This window comes from Mytilus californianus, unplaced genomic scaffold (assembly GCF_021869535.1).
Source record: "Mytilus californianus isolate M0D057914Y unplaced genomic scaffold, xbMytCali1.0.p SCAF_25, whole genome shotgun sequence".
Taxonomy (NCBI): domain Eukaryota; kingdom Metazoa; phylum Mollusca; class Bivalvia; order Mytilida; family Mytilidae; genus Mytilus; species Mytilus californianus.
The window spans coordinates 2,497,865-2,513,462 of record NW_026262674.1 but is presented as its reverse complement, the minus strand read 5'-3'; the positions used below and the strand labels follow the sequence as shown (position 1 = coordinate 2,513,462).

The window sequence follows — 15,598 nt, the reverse complement described above, 5'->3', positions numbered from 1 at the left end:
ATAAATATTATATAATAGTCGTTACAACATGTTAACCGCAGAATAACAACGATCATCTTCCATTAACGACCGACATCACGAGACATAACAAACAGTGACGTATTTTTTAACGAATATATAATCTTGAAAGACAAGTATTTTTAACAATACAAGTCCAAACAAATATTATAATAATGACGGTATTGAAAGCCTATTTTGAATAAATGCTTTGACGATGTCATAATTATTTGGACTAACACAATACTTTATCGATGGAAAATGGAAATCAACTCGACTACACTGACAAACAAGATGCAAGGCACAGAGAGCACAAAACTCTAACAAACGATCAGACAAACCACACTATCCAACCGAAATCAAAACAGAAACACCACAAATAAACAAATGAATGTTGGATGTAAACAAATATCGAGACACGTCGTATAGCAATACAAATTCATATTCGGCAAAACAGTCATATTCGGAAAAAGATCACATTAAGCACTTAGCAGACAGACGACATATATGTAATCAACAATCTAAGACGTGGTAAAAATGCCATTAGTTAGCTTATACACAGTCACATCGTAAAGATCAACCAATTGCGTAATTGTTTCCTAAACATTTACGGAGAGTCATTTTTAATCTTTTCTCCCCATAACTCTGTTGGAGCAGTTACTACGTAAGGAGCACGCTAGTGTATATGAAGTCGGTATAGCGTGAACATGTACGAACACAACGTATCAATTGAGATATGTAAACACCATACGACGGAACGTACGGTATAATAATGCTGAGACATTAATATGTCTTTTCTATAGTTTACATATCGCGTTTTGTCTCACCTGCAACGAGAGTCGCAGGATGCGGGACGAATCGATTACTGACTGGCGGCGGCGATTTTTGCTATTTGTTTTGAGCTTCATATTTCAGAAGGTAAAAATCCCGGATGCATCATACCTTATGAACAGATACCTAATGTAATTATATTCCGTCTGTCATACGTCCAATATCATTGACCTCATTTTTATAGTTCAATGGCTGAAAACAAAAAAAATTTTTTTTGTCAAGTTAACTTCTTATCATGTTCTGGTCTGTGGTGATGTACAGTACTATAACCCATTGGTCAACTATCTTTGGTGTAATCTGGTCTTGATCTCATTTTCATGGTTCATTGGTTAAGTTTATGTTTTTGTATTATGGTGTTTTTTTTAATTACTATAAGCATAAAGGTCATCTATATTTTGCGTATTGAATGAATGTAAGGTCATGAATCTCTTGTGTGTGATACTAGCAGTTAAACCTCGTTACCCTCCAACATAAATTAGTGGTCAGTAAAGAAGACGAGACATTTCAGCGTGTGCACTCTTGTTATTTCTCCTTTGGCACAGGAATGTCGATACAATAACGTTTTAATGTATCAATTGATAAATTTAGAAATCATTCAGAAACCATAGTTTCGATCCCCCTCTATGCATCAGTTGACTTCGGTTGAGTTTGGTTATTCTTTTTACATGTTTTATGGGCCCTTTTTGTAATCCATTTAGCTCCAGGTTTTAATGGTTCTTCTTGGCATTACATTTGTTTGGTTCTAATGGTGGTAAATACTCAAGATGCTTCCAACGTATAGCATTTCAATTTGGATGTTTACTGTTTTCTTGTTCAATACTTAATGCTATGTAATTTGAGAAACAAAAGGATGTCAAATTAATAGCAAACCCTATTGTCCGGCATAACAAGGATATTGGCAAATCTGGACCGCCAAACTAGATCAAGTAAAAAAAGAAAAGAAAAATTGTTGAATTTAAGGGTTCAGAAGTCTAAAATCAATCATAGTATTACTTGTTGCTACTTATAGGTCTACAACTCAAAAAGGATTAAAGCTAAAATAGTGAAAATTTATTTTCACTTTCAATAACTCACATGAAACAACATATCTAAATTTGAAAAAATATTTCGTGAAGTGTACATGGTGTAATCATGTTATTGCACAGACACTGTTTGGCAGCCGAACGCCCGCCTTTTTGTTTGTCGTACATCACCTGTTAAATTAACGATATTTTCCTTCGGAAATCCGGTTAAAACTGTAAATCTGTAATCATTTACAATCATATTTTCTACATGTTAAAATGATAAATTGTTTGCACGACGTTTAAATTAAGTAAGAAGTGATGATATTGTTATCAGATATGCATCTATCCAAAAATTAAATTGACTTTTAAATTTTATAAACAAATGCTGCGTAATAGTTTCCTCTGTCTTCACTTATTTTACCAGACACTATCATCATTGCTGTTTCTCTGTTGATGTCTATGGCCCAAGGATATTTGATTCCATCAGCCTCTGATAGTATGGTCTTACAGGTTTTACCATCTGGTGATACTACCACACCACTATTGTTTTTACTAGAAACTATATAAACAAAGCCATTCATGTCTAATGTAATTCCTACTGGTTGATCAATGTCCTGGTGCGTAAACGTCCACAGAGTTTCACCGGTACAGTTAAAGCAGCATACTTTGTTTTCTAAAGGAATGGTACCATAGATATTTCCTTGGAATAATGCAATACAACCAACTTCTTCCATTCCTTCTGTGATTGTATGAGACTTGTCATTCAGATTCACTCTAGTGCTCTGTCTGCCACCACTACTGATGACCAAAGTTTTAACATCACATGCTACCCCATAACAACCATGAGGAAATTTGATTGTTTGAATAATTTTATTCTTTTCTATATCCACCAGTGTTGTCTGATTGGCTGATCCTAATGTAACAGCTACTGTATTATTTCTGACAAAACAGGCATCGTAAGTCTAAAATCAATCATAGTATTACTTGTTGCTACTTATAGGTCTACAACTCAAAAAGGATTAAAGCTAAAATAGTGAAAATTTAATTTCACTTTCAATAACTCACATGAAACAACATATCTAAATTTGAAAAATATTTCGTGAAGTGTACATGGTGTAATCATGTTATTGCACAGACACTGTTTGGCAGCCGAACGCCCGCCTTTTTGTTTGTCGTACATCACCTGTTAAATTAACGATATTTTCCTTCGGAAATCCGGTTAAAACTGTAAATCTGTAATCATTTACAATCATATTTTCTACATGTTAAAATGATAAATTGTTTGCACGACGTTTAAATTAAGTAAGAAGTGATGATATTGTTATCAGATATGCATCTATCCAAAAATTAAATTGACTTTTAAATTTTATAAACAAATGCTGCGAAATAGTTTCCTCTGTCTTCACTTATTTTACCAGACACTATCATCATTGCTGTTTCTCTGTTGATGTCTATGGCCCAAGGATATTTGATTCCATCAGCCTCTGATAGTATGGTCTTACAGGTTTTACCATCTGGTGATACTACCACACCACTATTGTTTTTACTAGAAACTATATAAACAAAGCCATTCATGTCTAATGTAATTCCTACTGGTTGATCAATGTCCTGGTGCGTAAACGTCCACAGAGTTTCACCGGTACAGTTAAAGCAGCATACTTTGTTTTCTAAAGGAATGGTACCATAGATATTTCCTTGGAATAATGCAATACAACCAACTTCTTCCATTCCTTCTGTGATTGTATGAGAATTGTCATTCAGATTCACTCTAGTGCTCTGTCTGCCACCACTACTGATGACCAAAGTTTTAACATCACATGCTACTCCATAACAACCATGAGGAAATTTGATTGTTTGAATAATTTTATTCTTTTCTATATCCACCAGTGTTGTCTGATTGGCTGATCCTAATGTAACAGCTACTGTATTATTTCTGACAAAACAGGCATCGTAAGGACCATGTGTGAATGTAACCACTATTCTGATGAAGATGCCATCATTACTGAACAGTAGTAGTTTTCTCATGTTGTAATCAAGTACGATAATTTTACAATCCGGTACAATTCGACAGGCAATTATACTTAAAGTCTTCATATCTTTTGAATTGTCAGTTTTGTCAACAAGGATGGCTTTATTTGTCCAATTCCAGGAATTTTGAAATTAAATTCTGGGTTTGATCTTTTCTTCCAGCTTTTAATTGGAGGGTAGAAGAGGTGGTATTAATATTGATATCTCCAAAGGATTTGACGTCGTGTAGAATTGATTGAACAGTAGATGAAATGTTAACCTCTAGATTCTTTTCAATGAAGTGGTCTTCGCTTTCTAAATCGTCTATGTATTTTTCCGTTTGTGATGTAGTTTTCTCAATTTCTCTTAGACCAATATACATCTGTAGCTCTGTTGCATGTTGCGTCATTTGGGTAAACTGGCTCTGCATTTGATTTATCTGACTGACTCCCTGTTCCATTTGTTGTACGAGAGTGGCCATGTTTGATTTCAGCTTTGAATGTTTAGACTCTAAGTCATTAAGTATGTCTTGCTCTAATTTGTTTAAGTAATCATTGATAGACTTCCTCATATACTTGATTTCCTCAACGGCTTTCGTTTTCTGAGTACAGATAGTACTGAATCTGGTTTTCATGTATTTTATGGCTGCATCTAAGTTTTTCTTCACAACCTTCAAATCTTTTTCAAAAAGTTGAACTGAGGCAGATGATTTTACTTGCTTTAGGATATCAGACAAGGGTTTCAGATCTTGACATTTCTGGTGTCCATCGGTGATGCACTGGACACAGCATGGACATGCATGAAAAGAACAATAAAGTTCAAACTTCTCCTTGTGGTCTCTGCACTGACTGCTTATTTCTTTCATGAATTTAGGTAACTCGTGGTAATCTTCAGATGAGATGGTTTTATGATTGTTAGACAGTCTTGACTTGCTGTGAGGTTTTTTACAGTCTTCACAAAACAACACCTCACATTCTGTGCACCAGGTGACGGCTCTGTTGGAGATTCCATCATCAAGACAAATTGTACAAAAGTGCTTGACTGATGAGGCCATTACTTTATCTCTTTATATCTAAAACATGTGAAAATACTCTCTAAAGTAAAACTTTACAGCTATAAATACAATAGTCAAAAAAGTTACTGTAAGATATATAAATACAGGTAATATTATGATCATAAAAGATGCATTATGTCCAGATATGTAATGACAAATAAACCTATTACACATTTGTATGTATATTCACAATTATACAGAACATACTTATCTGGGAATTAATCAACACTGTTCTGCGCCTTTTACCTTTGACATTCCAATAATCAACTAGACCTTAGTGGTTGTTGTTTGTTGATGTGGGTCATAAGTGTTTCTCGTTTCTCCTTTTTTTTTATACAGATTAGACTATTGATTTTCCTGTTTCAATGGTTTATTAAGTCATTTCTTGAGCTCTTTATATCTTGCTGTTCGGTGTGAGCCAAGGCTCCTTGTTGAAGGCCGTACTTTGACCTGTAATGATTTACTTTTTACAAATTATGACTTGGATAGAGAGTAGTCTCATTCGCTGTATTCATAATAGGTTAGTAGAGGGAGAACTTCTTAAGGCAGACAATACAGATATAAAAATCAAGGATAGAAGACATTGGCCAACAGAAAAAAAAAATGAAATTGTTTGGCTTTTGTATCATTTTGGCTGCTATGTTACTGACATAACTGTATATATAGATAATGCTACATATGTTGTACTATTACAACACTGCCCCTGGTAAGGAAAGGGTTGGACGCCCGCTAACATGTTTAATCCCTCATAATTCTTTATGTGCTTGTCCCAAGTCAGGAGCCTGTAATTCAGTAGCTGTCGTTCGTTGCTGTTTATAATATTAAATGCTACCAATCAGGTATTTCCCTTCTTCAGCATTGTGTTTTTGTAGTTGTTTAATATGTGTTATGTTATAATCTCATATTGCCCCTTGTGACATCTTTAATTTGAATAAAGTATATTCTATTCTATTCTATTTGTATATTGTTCATTGTTTTTTACATAAATTAGGCCGTTAGCTTTCTTGTTTGAATTGTTTTACATTTGTCACATGGGGGCATTTTATAGCGTCTATTTGGTATTGGTTTGGCTCATTGTTAAAGACCGTATGGTGACCTATAGTTAACTTCTATGTCATTTCGTCTCTGGTGGAGAGTTGTCTCATTGGCAATCATACCACATCTTCTTAGTTTTATATTAAAACTGTTCAAAGAAATACAGGTCTAAAATGTCTATAAAACAAATACATTTGCACTATATTATTTCTTTTTGATACAAATTATTTTGAAAAGATTGAAATCCTACAAATAAAACTTTGATCCTTTTCTTTAAACTTTTGCAAACAACACTGTTAATTGTATTTGTATAAAAAAAAGGTTTCAATTTTATTAAAACTTTCAAAATCATTATTTTGTCCTTAAATAATTAAAGGCCAGTGAATTGATTGATAGTGTTCAAAAGGAATATAATATACTGGTTTGAGCAAGTAGACATGATATTCCCTGGCTATACTACAGCTCTCAGATTCATTGAATGAATAATGCCTAATAGTTGAGCTTGGTATATTTCCAGAAGATACATTTTTGATTGAACTAGGATACTTATGAACATTTAACTGTTCTGCTCTTTTCAAGTACGTAAGCACTTCAGCCACCACACATTCTTTTACAGTCTCTGTGTTGCAGATATTTGAAAAAGAACCCATGATAAGAGACTAAGTGGAGATATTATCTACACAATTTGTACTGTGTCAGACTTAGGAATTATTGCTCAAAGAGGGCAAATTCTCCGATTCATTTGTTTTCAGTCACGGTGAAATTTATCATGTATCTACTTTCTGTTTAAATGAAACATTGAATTCTTATCTTATCATACATGTTATGCGGTAATTACCATCGACAGTTACCAGAAATATGCAATTTGAGTTATAAAGTAAATAAGCAATTGGATTATTAGAAAATTCTTACCATGCATATATCGACAGTCGGATAGGAATTTGCAAAGGGAAGTAAAATGTCCAATATCTGGGACACTTATGAAGAAATATCGATTTTCAAAAGATTTAAATACTTGTCTAACCAGTTTAATATTTTGTGTTGTGTACACACAAATTTAATATGTCTTAAATGTATTGATAAAATGTATGTACTGTTAGTAAACAAAAGCACCATACAAAAACTTTTTTCTGTAACAAACTAATTAAATTGACTGTACATTAAAAAAAAAAAACCAACTTAGACATTTCTATTGCATTAAACACTTAAAATTTGTATTTAAATGTATTCATTAGTTTTAGTATAAACATGTGGGACTATCATAATATTATACATGTACCTCTTATAGGTGGATGAAGAAATTATTCTATTAAAGTTTAATTAATATTTCAAAGTTACACATGTTTAGGGCTAGAACTTACAGATATAGAAATGACAATTTTGCCTTTTAGACGAAAGTATCAAAAACATGCAACATTCCCTCAAACAGCATAATTCCCGTGGAACTGTCGGCATAAAACCTGACATGGACATGGCTGTGAACGTCCACATAAAAACTCAAATATCCGTTAACATTTCGGGGTACAAACTGATGATTCAATTGCAGAAAGGGTAGGTTATGAAGTTTCGCAGACATGCATGGGAAAACTTTGTAATCAAAGGGAAAATCTGTGGGATCAGGCTGTATATAAGGGTATTGTACAAAAATTACCTACAATCCATTTTTATTAAAAATATGACTAAGTCTGCAAAAGGGACTAAAATACTGTTAGACTTTAATACCTTCACTGTGTGCCTTGTGAAAAAAAAATCGGGAGTTAAAGCCACGGGGTGGGTGTGGGGTGTTTGTTGGGTTGTATAGACCATAACTCGAGGGAAAAAACATAAGAAGTACAAAATAAGAATATATGCATACAACTGAGTCCACCAGGAAATGTGGTATGATTATTAATACTTAGTTCTTCGCGACGGACACTGCTGTAATATACTATTTTTAAATTTAGGGAGACCATTAACAGTTTAATTTTGTCTATACACGATAAAATCATCGGAAAACTACTAAACTATGAAAAAAGTCTATTAAAACTGAAAATTGAGCTTCACAAAAAACAACAAAAAAAAACAGCCTTATGCCAGATAAGTAATGTTTACAAGTTGATTCCATTTCATTACTTTTTTACTCCCTATAAAGATTTTAGGTTACACAAAAAAAATGTCTTTCAACATAAATTACCTACAGCCCCTCCGCAATACTAAAATTTTAGGTGCATGATTTTTGCCGTTTTATCTTACTACCATTGTTTCATTTTTATGTTATGCCAATTGGCAAGAAATTTTCAAATACAATCTCCCCTTAATGGATCAAAAGTTAGTCATCATATTCGAAAGGTTTCGATTATGGTAGGCAGATGATCCGTCAATTTTTTTAGCCATTTTTCTCTATTCTTAATTTTTTTTTTATTTCATATTGTCTTTGCCTGTTTTGTCACTTCTTTTAGGACACCAAGAGGAAAATAGCTCATCGAGACTTGCTCTTTGATTAATGTTAGTCAAGTTTCTCGGTAGATCACCTTTAGCTAAAATATCTATATATACTACTGAAATAACGTGATCCAATGTGTTAGCCGACATGACTGAAAACAACGAAACCAGAAGAATGCAGCTTTATATATAACTAATGTATGTAATATAGGATAATGGTGTTGATTAAAAATAACACCATTCCAGATCCTATATGTTTCTACCTTATCAAAATAACAAATGATTAACAAGTTCGGGGTCGAATTCGATACCGATACTAATAGTATATTGCTACTTTAAAGTCCCTTTCATTAAGAGCACCACCATGACGAAGACACTTAGCTAACTGAATCGGATTTAATGTGAGCATGTACCTATGCAGCCCCCCCAGCCTAAACGTGACGGGACTTACTTCCAAAAAGTGCAAAATCAGAGAAAAGGTCACCTAGGATACCGCACAAACGCCATGACATCCAACAGAAAATAGGTAAGGACATACTTGGATTCAAAACTGCCCAGATGTATCCTTGGTATGGGGAAGCCGAAAATCCTACGATAAAGGACCTCAGAAAGAAAATACTGATCCATTTTGGGAACAGCTAAAACTACATGTGTCAAACAATCCTGAAAATATCTACAGAAACTTTCCTCAACAAACAAATAAAATCCAAAACATAAAAACTATGTTAAAGCATTTTGTCTGCAAAAAATTTCACGTTCACTCTCGTTTGCCTATTTTTGACATTTTTACCTATTTTGTCTGTTTGTTTTGTTCACACGTTGTTGTCAATATAATGGAATTTGATGCAACTGTCATACAAGTGAGAGGTTAAGCTAGCTGTAAAACCAGGTTTAATCCGCCATCTTCTGCATAAGAAAATGCCTGTACTAATTCAGGAATATGACTGTTGTTATCCATTCGTTTGATGTGTTTTGGCTTTTGACTTTGCCATTTGATTAGGGACTTTCCGTTTTGAAATTTTCCTCGGAGTTCAGTATTTTTTGTGATTTTACTTTTTGCATACTTGACTCAATGTAACCATGCACATTTGATTCATGGTTGAATGATGACAGACATCAACAAATCGCGGTTGTAGTAAGAAAATTAGGACGGGTCCAAACTGAAAGATTTTGAAAGCAGAGAAAACTTTGCACCTTATAATCAGCATAACTTTATCAGATAACAATACGAATACTATAAACACCAGGCTAAAAACAAGGCGTAAATACTTTAACTCAGTCGCAGACTCGCAAGTGTGTTCTAGTAGCTTATATTATTACGCCTCTTATATGTCCCTTGCGTAATACATGTTTCAATTGTTAGTTAGTCCTATTATCGCTCCATGTGGACATTATTTGAATTTTATTTTGTTTTAATGAAGTTAATGACATTTGATTTTTAAAGACAATAGTTACTATTTTAGAGTTTGAACAGAAACGATAGCAGTATTGCTTGTAGTTACGTGGCATCAGTTTTTGGCTCATGCGGGACATAGGAATCACTGTCCAGCGACTGCGTAAACTTTTGGTATAAAGCATTAGATTTCAGAAGGTAGAAGACCTGGATGCTTCATACCTTGTGTGCAGATACTTTTTGTTACGAAATTTCCGTCTGTCATACAAACATTCTTCCATGACTCCATAGATGATTCAGTGACTGCTTTTTATGTTTTCTTACTTATTTTCATGGTTCAGTGACTGGTTGAATAAAAAAACAAGGTTTTTTTTTGTAATGTGAATTTCTCTTATTATGAGTAATAGGTAACCTTTGGTATATGGGTTCTTTGCAAGGTCTACATGTCTACCAGACAGAGTTCACCTGACTTCGACATAATTTCATGGGTCAAGTAACATGATTAGATCTGTTTCTCGGATACTATAAGCAGTAAGTCAGCTGAATGTGTTGAAACTAATTTTAAAGGGTACATGACAGTCTGGCAAGTTTCATATGACCCTACCCTTAGATTCATGGTTCATTGGTCAATGTAAAATTTTTGTGTTTTGGTCTGTACTATAAGCAATAGATCAAATATCTCTAGTGTATAGAAAGATTGTAAGGTGTACATGTCTGTCTATCAGGTATCTTAATACCTTGACCTCATCTTCATGGTTCTTTTGTCAATGATAAGTTTAAGTGTCTTGGTCTGTTTTTTTTCAATTACAAGAAGCAATAGCTCAGGTGTATGGAATAATTGTAAGGTGTCCATATCTATCTGACAGGATTTATCTGACCTTGACCTCATTGTCATGGGTCTTTGAAATGTCAAGTTATGTGATACTTGTAGTAAAATCTTTATCTTTAAAACTTTCAACATAAATTTAATGGTCAGTATAGCGATACATTTCAGCTAGTGCACTCTTGTATTTCCTAATTTTGGCACATGACCATCTTTAAAATACCCTTTGAAGGTATTCATTGATAAATTTAAAAATTAATAAGAAACTAAATTGTCTATCCCCCTCCCAGCATCAGTTGACTTTCAGTTGAGTTTGGCTATTCTTTTTATGGGTCCTGTTGTCATGCAAATAGCTCAAGTTTTCTACTATTGATATATCCTTTACATTGATATTGTTTGGTTCTAATGGTGGTAAATACAGAAGGTGATTCCAATTTACACCCAAAACAGGATCAAGTAAAACAAATAAATGAATTCTTGTAGAAATGGAAAGGCCAAAACCAATCTCAAGCACTTTTTGCTACTTGAAGGTCTACAAATCAACGCCGATAAAAGATTATATCTGAAATTTAAAATTAAAGTTGACCGTCGTTTACTCACAGGAAACAACCTATCTAAATTTGAAAAAGTATAAACAAGTTATTGCAAGGACACTGTTTGTCAGGCGACCACCCGCCTGTCCACCATACAACACCAGATTAATTACCGATACTTTTCTTCGGAAATCCGGTTAAAAATCAAAATCTTTTATTACAAGAAAAATGAACAAAAATTTATTCTAATAATAAAATATTTGTACGCCTTGATACGGAAGATGGAATGATCTTGATATCAGATATACTTGTATTCAAAAAATAAAATAAAATTTTAAATCTTAAAAACAAAAGCTGTTTCATAGTCTGTGTTGCTATCTTCCGTTATTTTACTATCATCATTCCTGTTTCTTTGTTTATGTCTATTTTATAAGGATAGTTGATTCCATCAGCCTCTGATAGTATGGTCTCACAGGTTTTGCCATTTGGAGATACTACCACGATACTGCTGTTTTCATAAGAAGCTATATAGACAAAGCCATGCATGTCTAATGCAATTCCTTCTGGATCGTCTATGTCCTACTGCTGAAATGTCCACAGATGTTCAACAGTACTTTTTAAGCAGCAGACTTTGTTTTTAAACGGAATGGTCCCATATATATTTCCGATACACTCCTTCCATTCCTCCTAAGATTGTAAGAGAAATGTCATTCAAATTCACTCTAGTACTCTGTCTGCCAGAACAACTGATGACCAAAGTTTCACCATCACTTGCTAGTCCATAACAAACATGAGAAAGTTTAATTGTTTGAATAATTATATTCTTTTCCATATCCACCAGTGTCATCTGATTGGCTGATCCTAATGCAACAGTTACTGTATTATTTCTGACAAAGCAGGCATCATATGGATATTGTGTGAATGTAACTACTATTCTGACGAAGATGCCATCATTACTGAACAGCAGTAGTTGTTTTTTCGTATACTCAAGTATTATAAATTTACCATCAGATAATATACGACACGAATATATATTCAAAGTCTTCATATCTTTTGGAGTTTTCGGTCTTGTCAAAAAGGATGCCTTTATTTGTTCAATATCAGGAACTTTTGAAATCAAATCCTGGGCTTGATCTTTTTTGCCGGCCTGTATTTGGAAAGTAGAAGAGGTCGTATTGATAGAGATATCGCCAAAGGATTTGACAGCGTGTAAAATTGATTGAAGAGCAGATAAAATGTTAACCTTGAGATTCTTTTCGGTGAAGTGGTCTCCATCTTATATATATTTTGCCGTTTGAAATGAAGTTTTCTCAATCTTTCTTATACCAATATACAACTGTAGCTCTGTAGCATTTTATGTCATTGTGGTAAACTGGCTCTGTATTTGGTTAATCTGACTGGCCGCTGTTCCATTTGTTGTACAAGAGTGGCCATGTTCAATTTCAGCTTTGAATGTTTTCACTCTAAGTCATTCAGTATGTGTTGTTATAATTTTTTTGAATAATCATTGATCGACTACCTCATACAACGGATTTCCCTTCCTCATATAAAGAATTTCCTCATCGGCTTTCGTTTTCTGAGTATTGATTGTGCTGATCCTGGTTTTCAGGAATTTTATGGCTGCATCTAAATTTTTACTACACATCTTTCAAATCTTTTTCGACAAGTTTAACGTAGGCAGATAATTTTACTTTCTTTACAATTTCAATCACGGGTTTCATATCTTGACATTTCTTGTGTTTATCAGTGACACACTGGACACAGCATGGACAGGCATGGAAAGAACAATTCAGTTCAAAATCGTTCTCGTGGTCTCTGCATTGACTGCCTTTTTCTTGCATGAATGCAGGTAATTTGTGGTAATCTTCAGACGACATGGTTTTATGGTTCGTAGACAGTCTTGACTTGCTGTGAGGTTTTTAATAGTCTTCACAAAGCAAAACCACACATTATGTACACCACGTGACAGCACTGTTGGAGATTCAATTATCATGGCTCTTATAGATGGAACTAGTTTCAGTATAAACATGTCATCATGACATGATAGATATAAGAAGATGTGGTATGAGTGCCAATGAGACAACTCTCCATCCAAGTCAAAATTTATAAAAGTAAACCATTATAGGTCAAAGTACGGTCTTCAACACGGAACCTTGGCTCACACCGAATAGCAAGCTATAAAGGGCCCCAAAAATTACTAGTGTAAAACCATTCAAACGGGAAAACCAACGGTCTAATCTATATAAAAAACGAGAAACGATTGATTGATTGATTGATTGTTGGTTGCTTAACGTCCAGTGGCAAATATTTCATGCATGTTCAGGACGAGAACAAGTTAACAATTAATACAATAGGTAGGTCTTGTAATATTACAGGTCATCCGGGATAATGGTCGGGGAAATTTGGTCTGCCACTGGAAAATGATATATTGGATAGGGACAATAATTTTGCCTTGCAACAGGCCACCTACGGGCCCCTCAAAGAGTTGTTGCAAGGGTTCTTAACGTGCAAAGAGCGTGGCACTCTCTTTACACGAGGCATCGGATTTAAAGTCCCCATTCTGACCGGACGTGGCTGCAAACTTGATACATCCCGCACAGCCAAACGGACGCCCCACTTTGGCAAGCGTTTTACTGCAGGTCGGAAGAAGACCAAGTGACCATATTTCGATTCCCCAGTCACCCTTGGGGGCAGGAGAAACGAGAAACACTTTTGAACCACATCAACAAACGACAACTACTGAATATCAAATTCCTGACAGATGCAAACAATTGCAGCGGGTTTAAACGTTTTAATGGTACCAAACCTTCACCCTTATCTGTAACAATAGTGTAACATCACAACATAGAAAGACACACTATAAAATATCAATTGAAATGGCTTAACTCAATCATAAGACATATTAACACCAGTGAACATACACTGAGCAAATAAATTTGATCTATGATACAATGTAAATACAAAATAAATATACTAAGGGAAGAATAATTAAAGTAACATGTTAAACCGCTGTGAAATGTTAAACAATATAAGAAAAACAATATGCTAGAACAAAAATATCAGCCATTTGCAATTACTTTAAACACAGGTAAATAAAAATAATTTTGTTGTTAAGTCTACGTGTACAGTTCAAATAGAGAAAGGAAATATTTGTACAAAATAAATAATTTTGATGTTCAAAGTACGAAAAAGTAAAAATTTATAGTAATACCAAACATTTATCAAAGCTGGTATATAGGCCAGATATAACCCTGAGTAACATTAATTATGTTTTTTGTTCACGATGTTCAAACGAACATAACATATTTATGTGCTAACTTGCTCTAATTTTCTTGTACAGCTCTACCCCTTATATCTGTTCTAAACTGACTCATATTGTATATATGTATATAAATAAGACAAGACTATTTCTGATACTAACAGGCACGGTGACCATTTCTATTTAACCATCATAATTCACAATCTAATCAATTTTCTAAAATTGTCTTTTCATTTCATCAAACAATAATGTTCAAAACGCCTCTGCATAAACACTTCATCATATCAAATCTATAAAATAAACATTACAAATCAGTATACTAGAAATACATATTCACTGCACATGTCTTATACACATTTGACAATATAAAAAAAAAAAATTGTCTGCAAGTCGAGTGGTCACCGCCCAGCCTTCGATAAACTTGAAACCCGTTTTCAATCTATTAAATACCCTACTAATTTGCATAACTCGTTTATTCTCTTGTTAAACAAGAAACTAAAATAGATCAGAAAATTCATTCGCACACCGCACATAAATTTATTTATGTTCTTAGTTCACGATGTTCAAACGAACATAACATATTTATGTGCTAACTTGCTCTAATTTTCTTGTACGACTCTACCCCTAATATCTGTTCTAAACTGACTCATATTGTATATATCTATATAAATAAGACAAGACTATTTCTGATACTAACAGGCACGGTGACAATTTCGACGTACAAAGAAAGCAGGACGTGTAAATGCTATAAACCTAAATTCTTAGAAACTGATAATCGTTTTTCTAAACTATCTGATACGTAACCATCTTTAGCTAAATCAGATTTCCATCTTCCATGTATTTTAAAAAGTCTATCTGGTATATCATATTTAGCGGCCGCAGTGGCACCGCCTGCTCTGAAACTGTGTAAACCAAGTTTGTTTACAATTAAACCAATTTGTGATAAAGCCTCTTTAACTAACTCTCTCTCGAGTATACGAATTTTTTACATTTTTACTTCTCAATATAAAAGAATTGGCTTTCTTTAAAAAAGACAATGCACGAAATATAAAAGATTCTGAATTATTCTCAATCTTTGCTAGATCTAGATAACTTTGCAAAAGCTTTACAGGACAGTAAGGACTATCTAATCTAGAAATGACAACGTTATGACCATGTCTATAACAATCTGTTTTGCTCTTATAAATAAAGATATTGACAAGCGAAGTATGAAAAACTATGTCTTTAGCTGTAATGTTTCA

The 15,598-nt window shown here is 33.8% G+C and overlaps 1 protein-coding gene across 16 annotated transcripts in view; it reads right to left on the bottom strand.

Annotated features, from left to right (window-relative positions):
• LOC127732530 (uncharacterized) overlaps positions 1-15,598 on the bottom strand; it is a 273,118-nt gene that overhangs the window by 178,243 nt on the left and 79,277 nt on the right. For 2 of the 16 annotated variants that reach the window (XM_052241572.1, XM_052241571.1), the window contains exon 2: positions 4,510-4,911. The exons of 11 other annotated variants lie outside the window; for them this stretch is intronic. In XM_052241572.1, coding sequence (XP_052097532.1) covers positions 4,510-4,893 — 384 coding nt within the window. In that variant the 5' untranslated portion in view covers positions 4,894-4,911. Of the gene's footprint in view, positions 1-4,509; positions 4,912-6,840; positions 6,912-15,598 lie in introns of those variants that run through there. 3 more of the 16 variants (XM_052241559.1, XM_052241558.1, XM_052241568.1) reach the window with 2 other exon arrangements.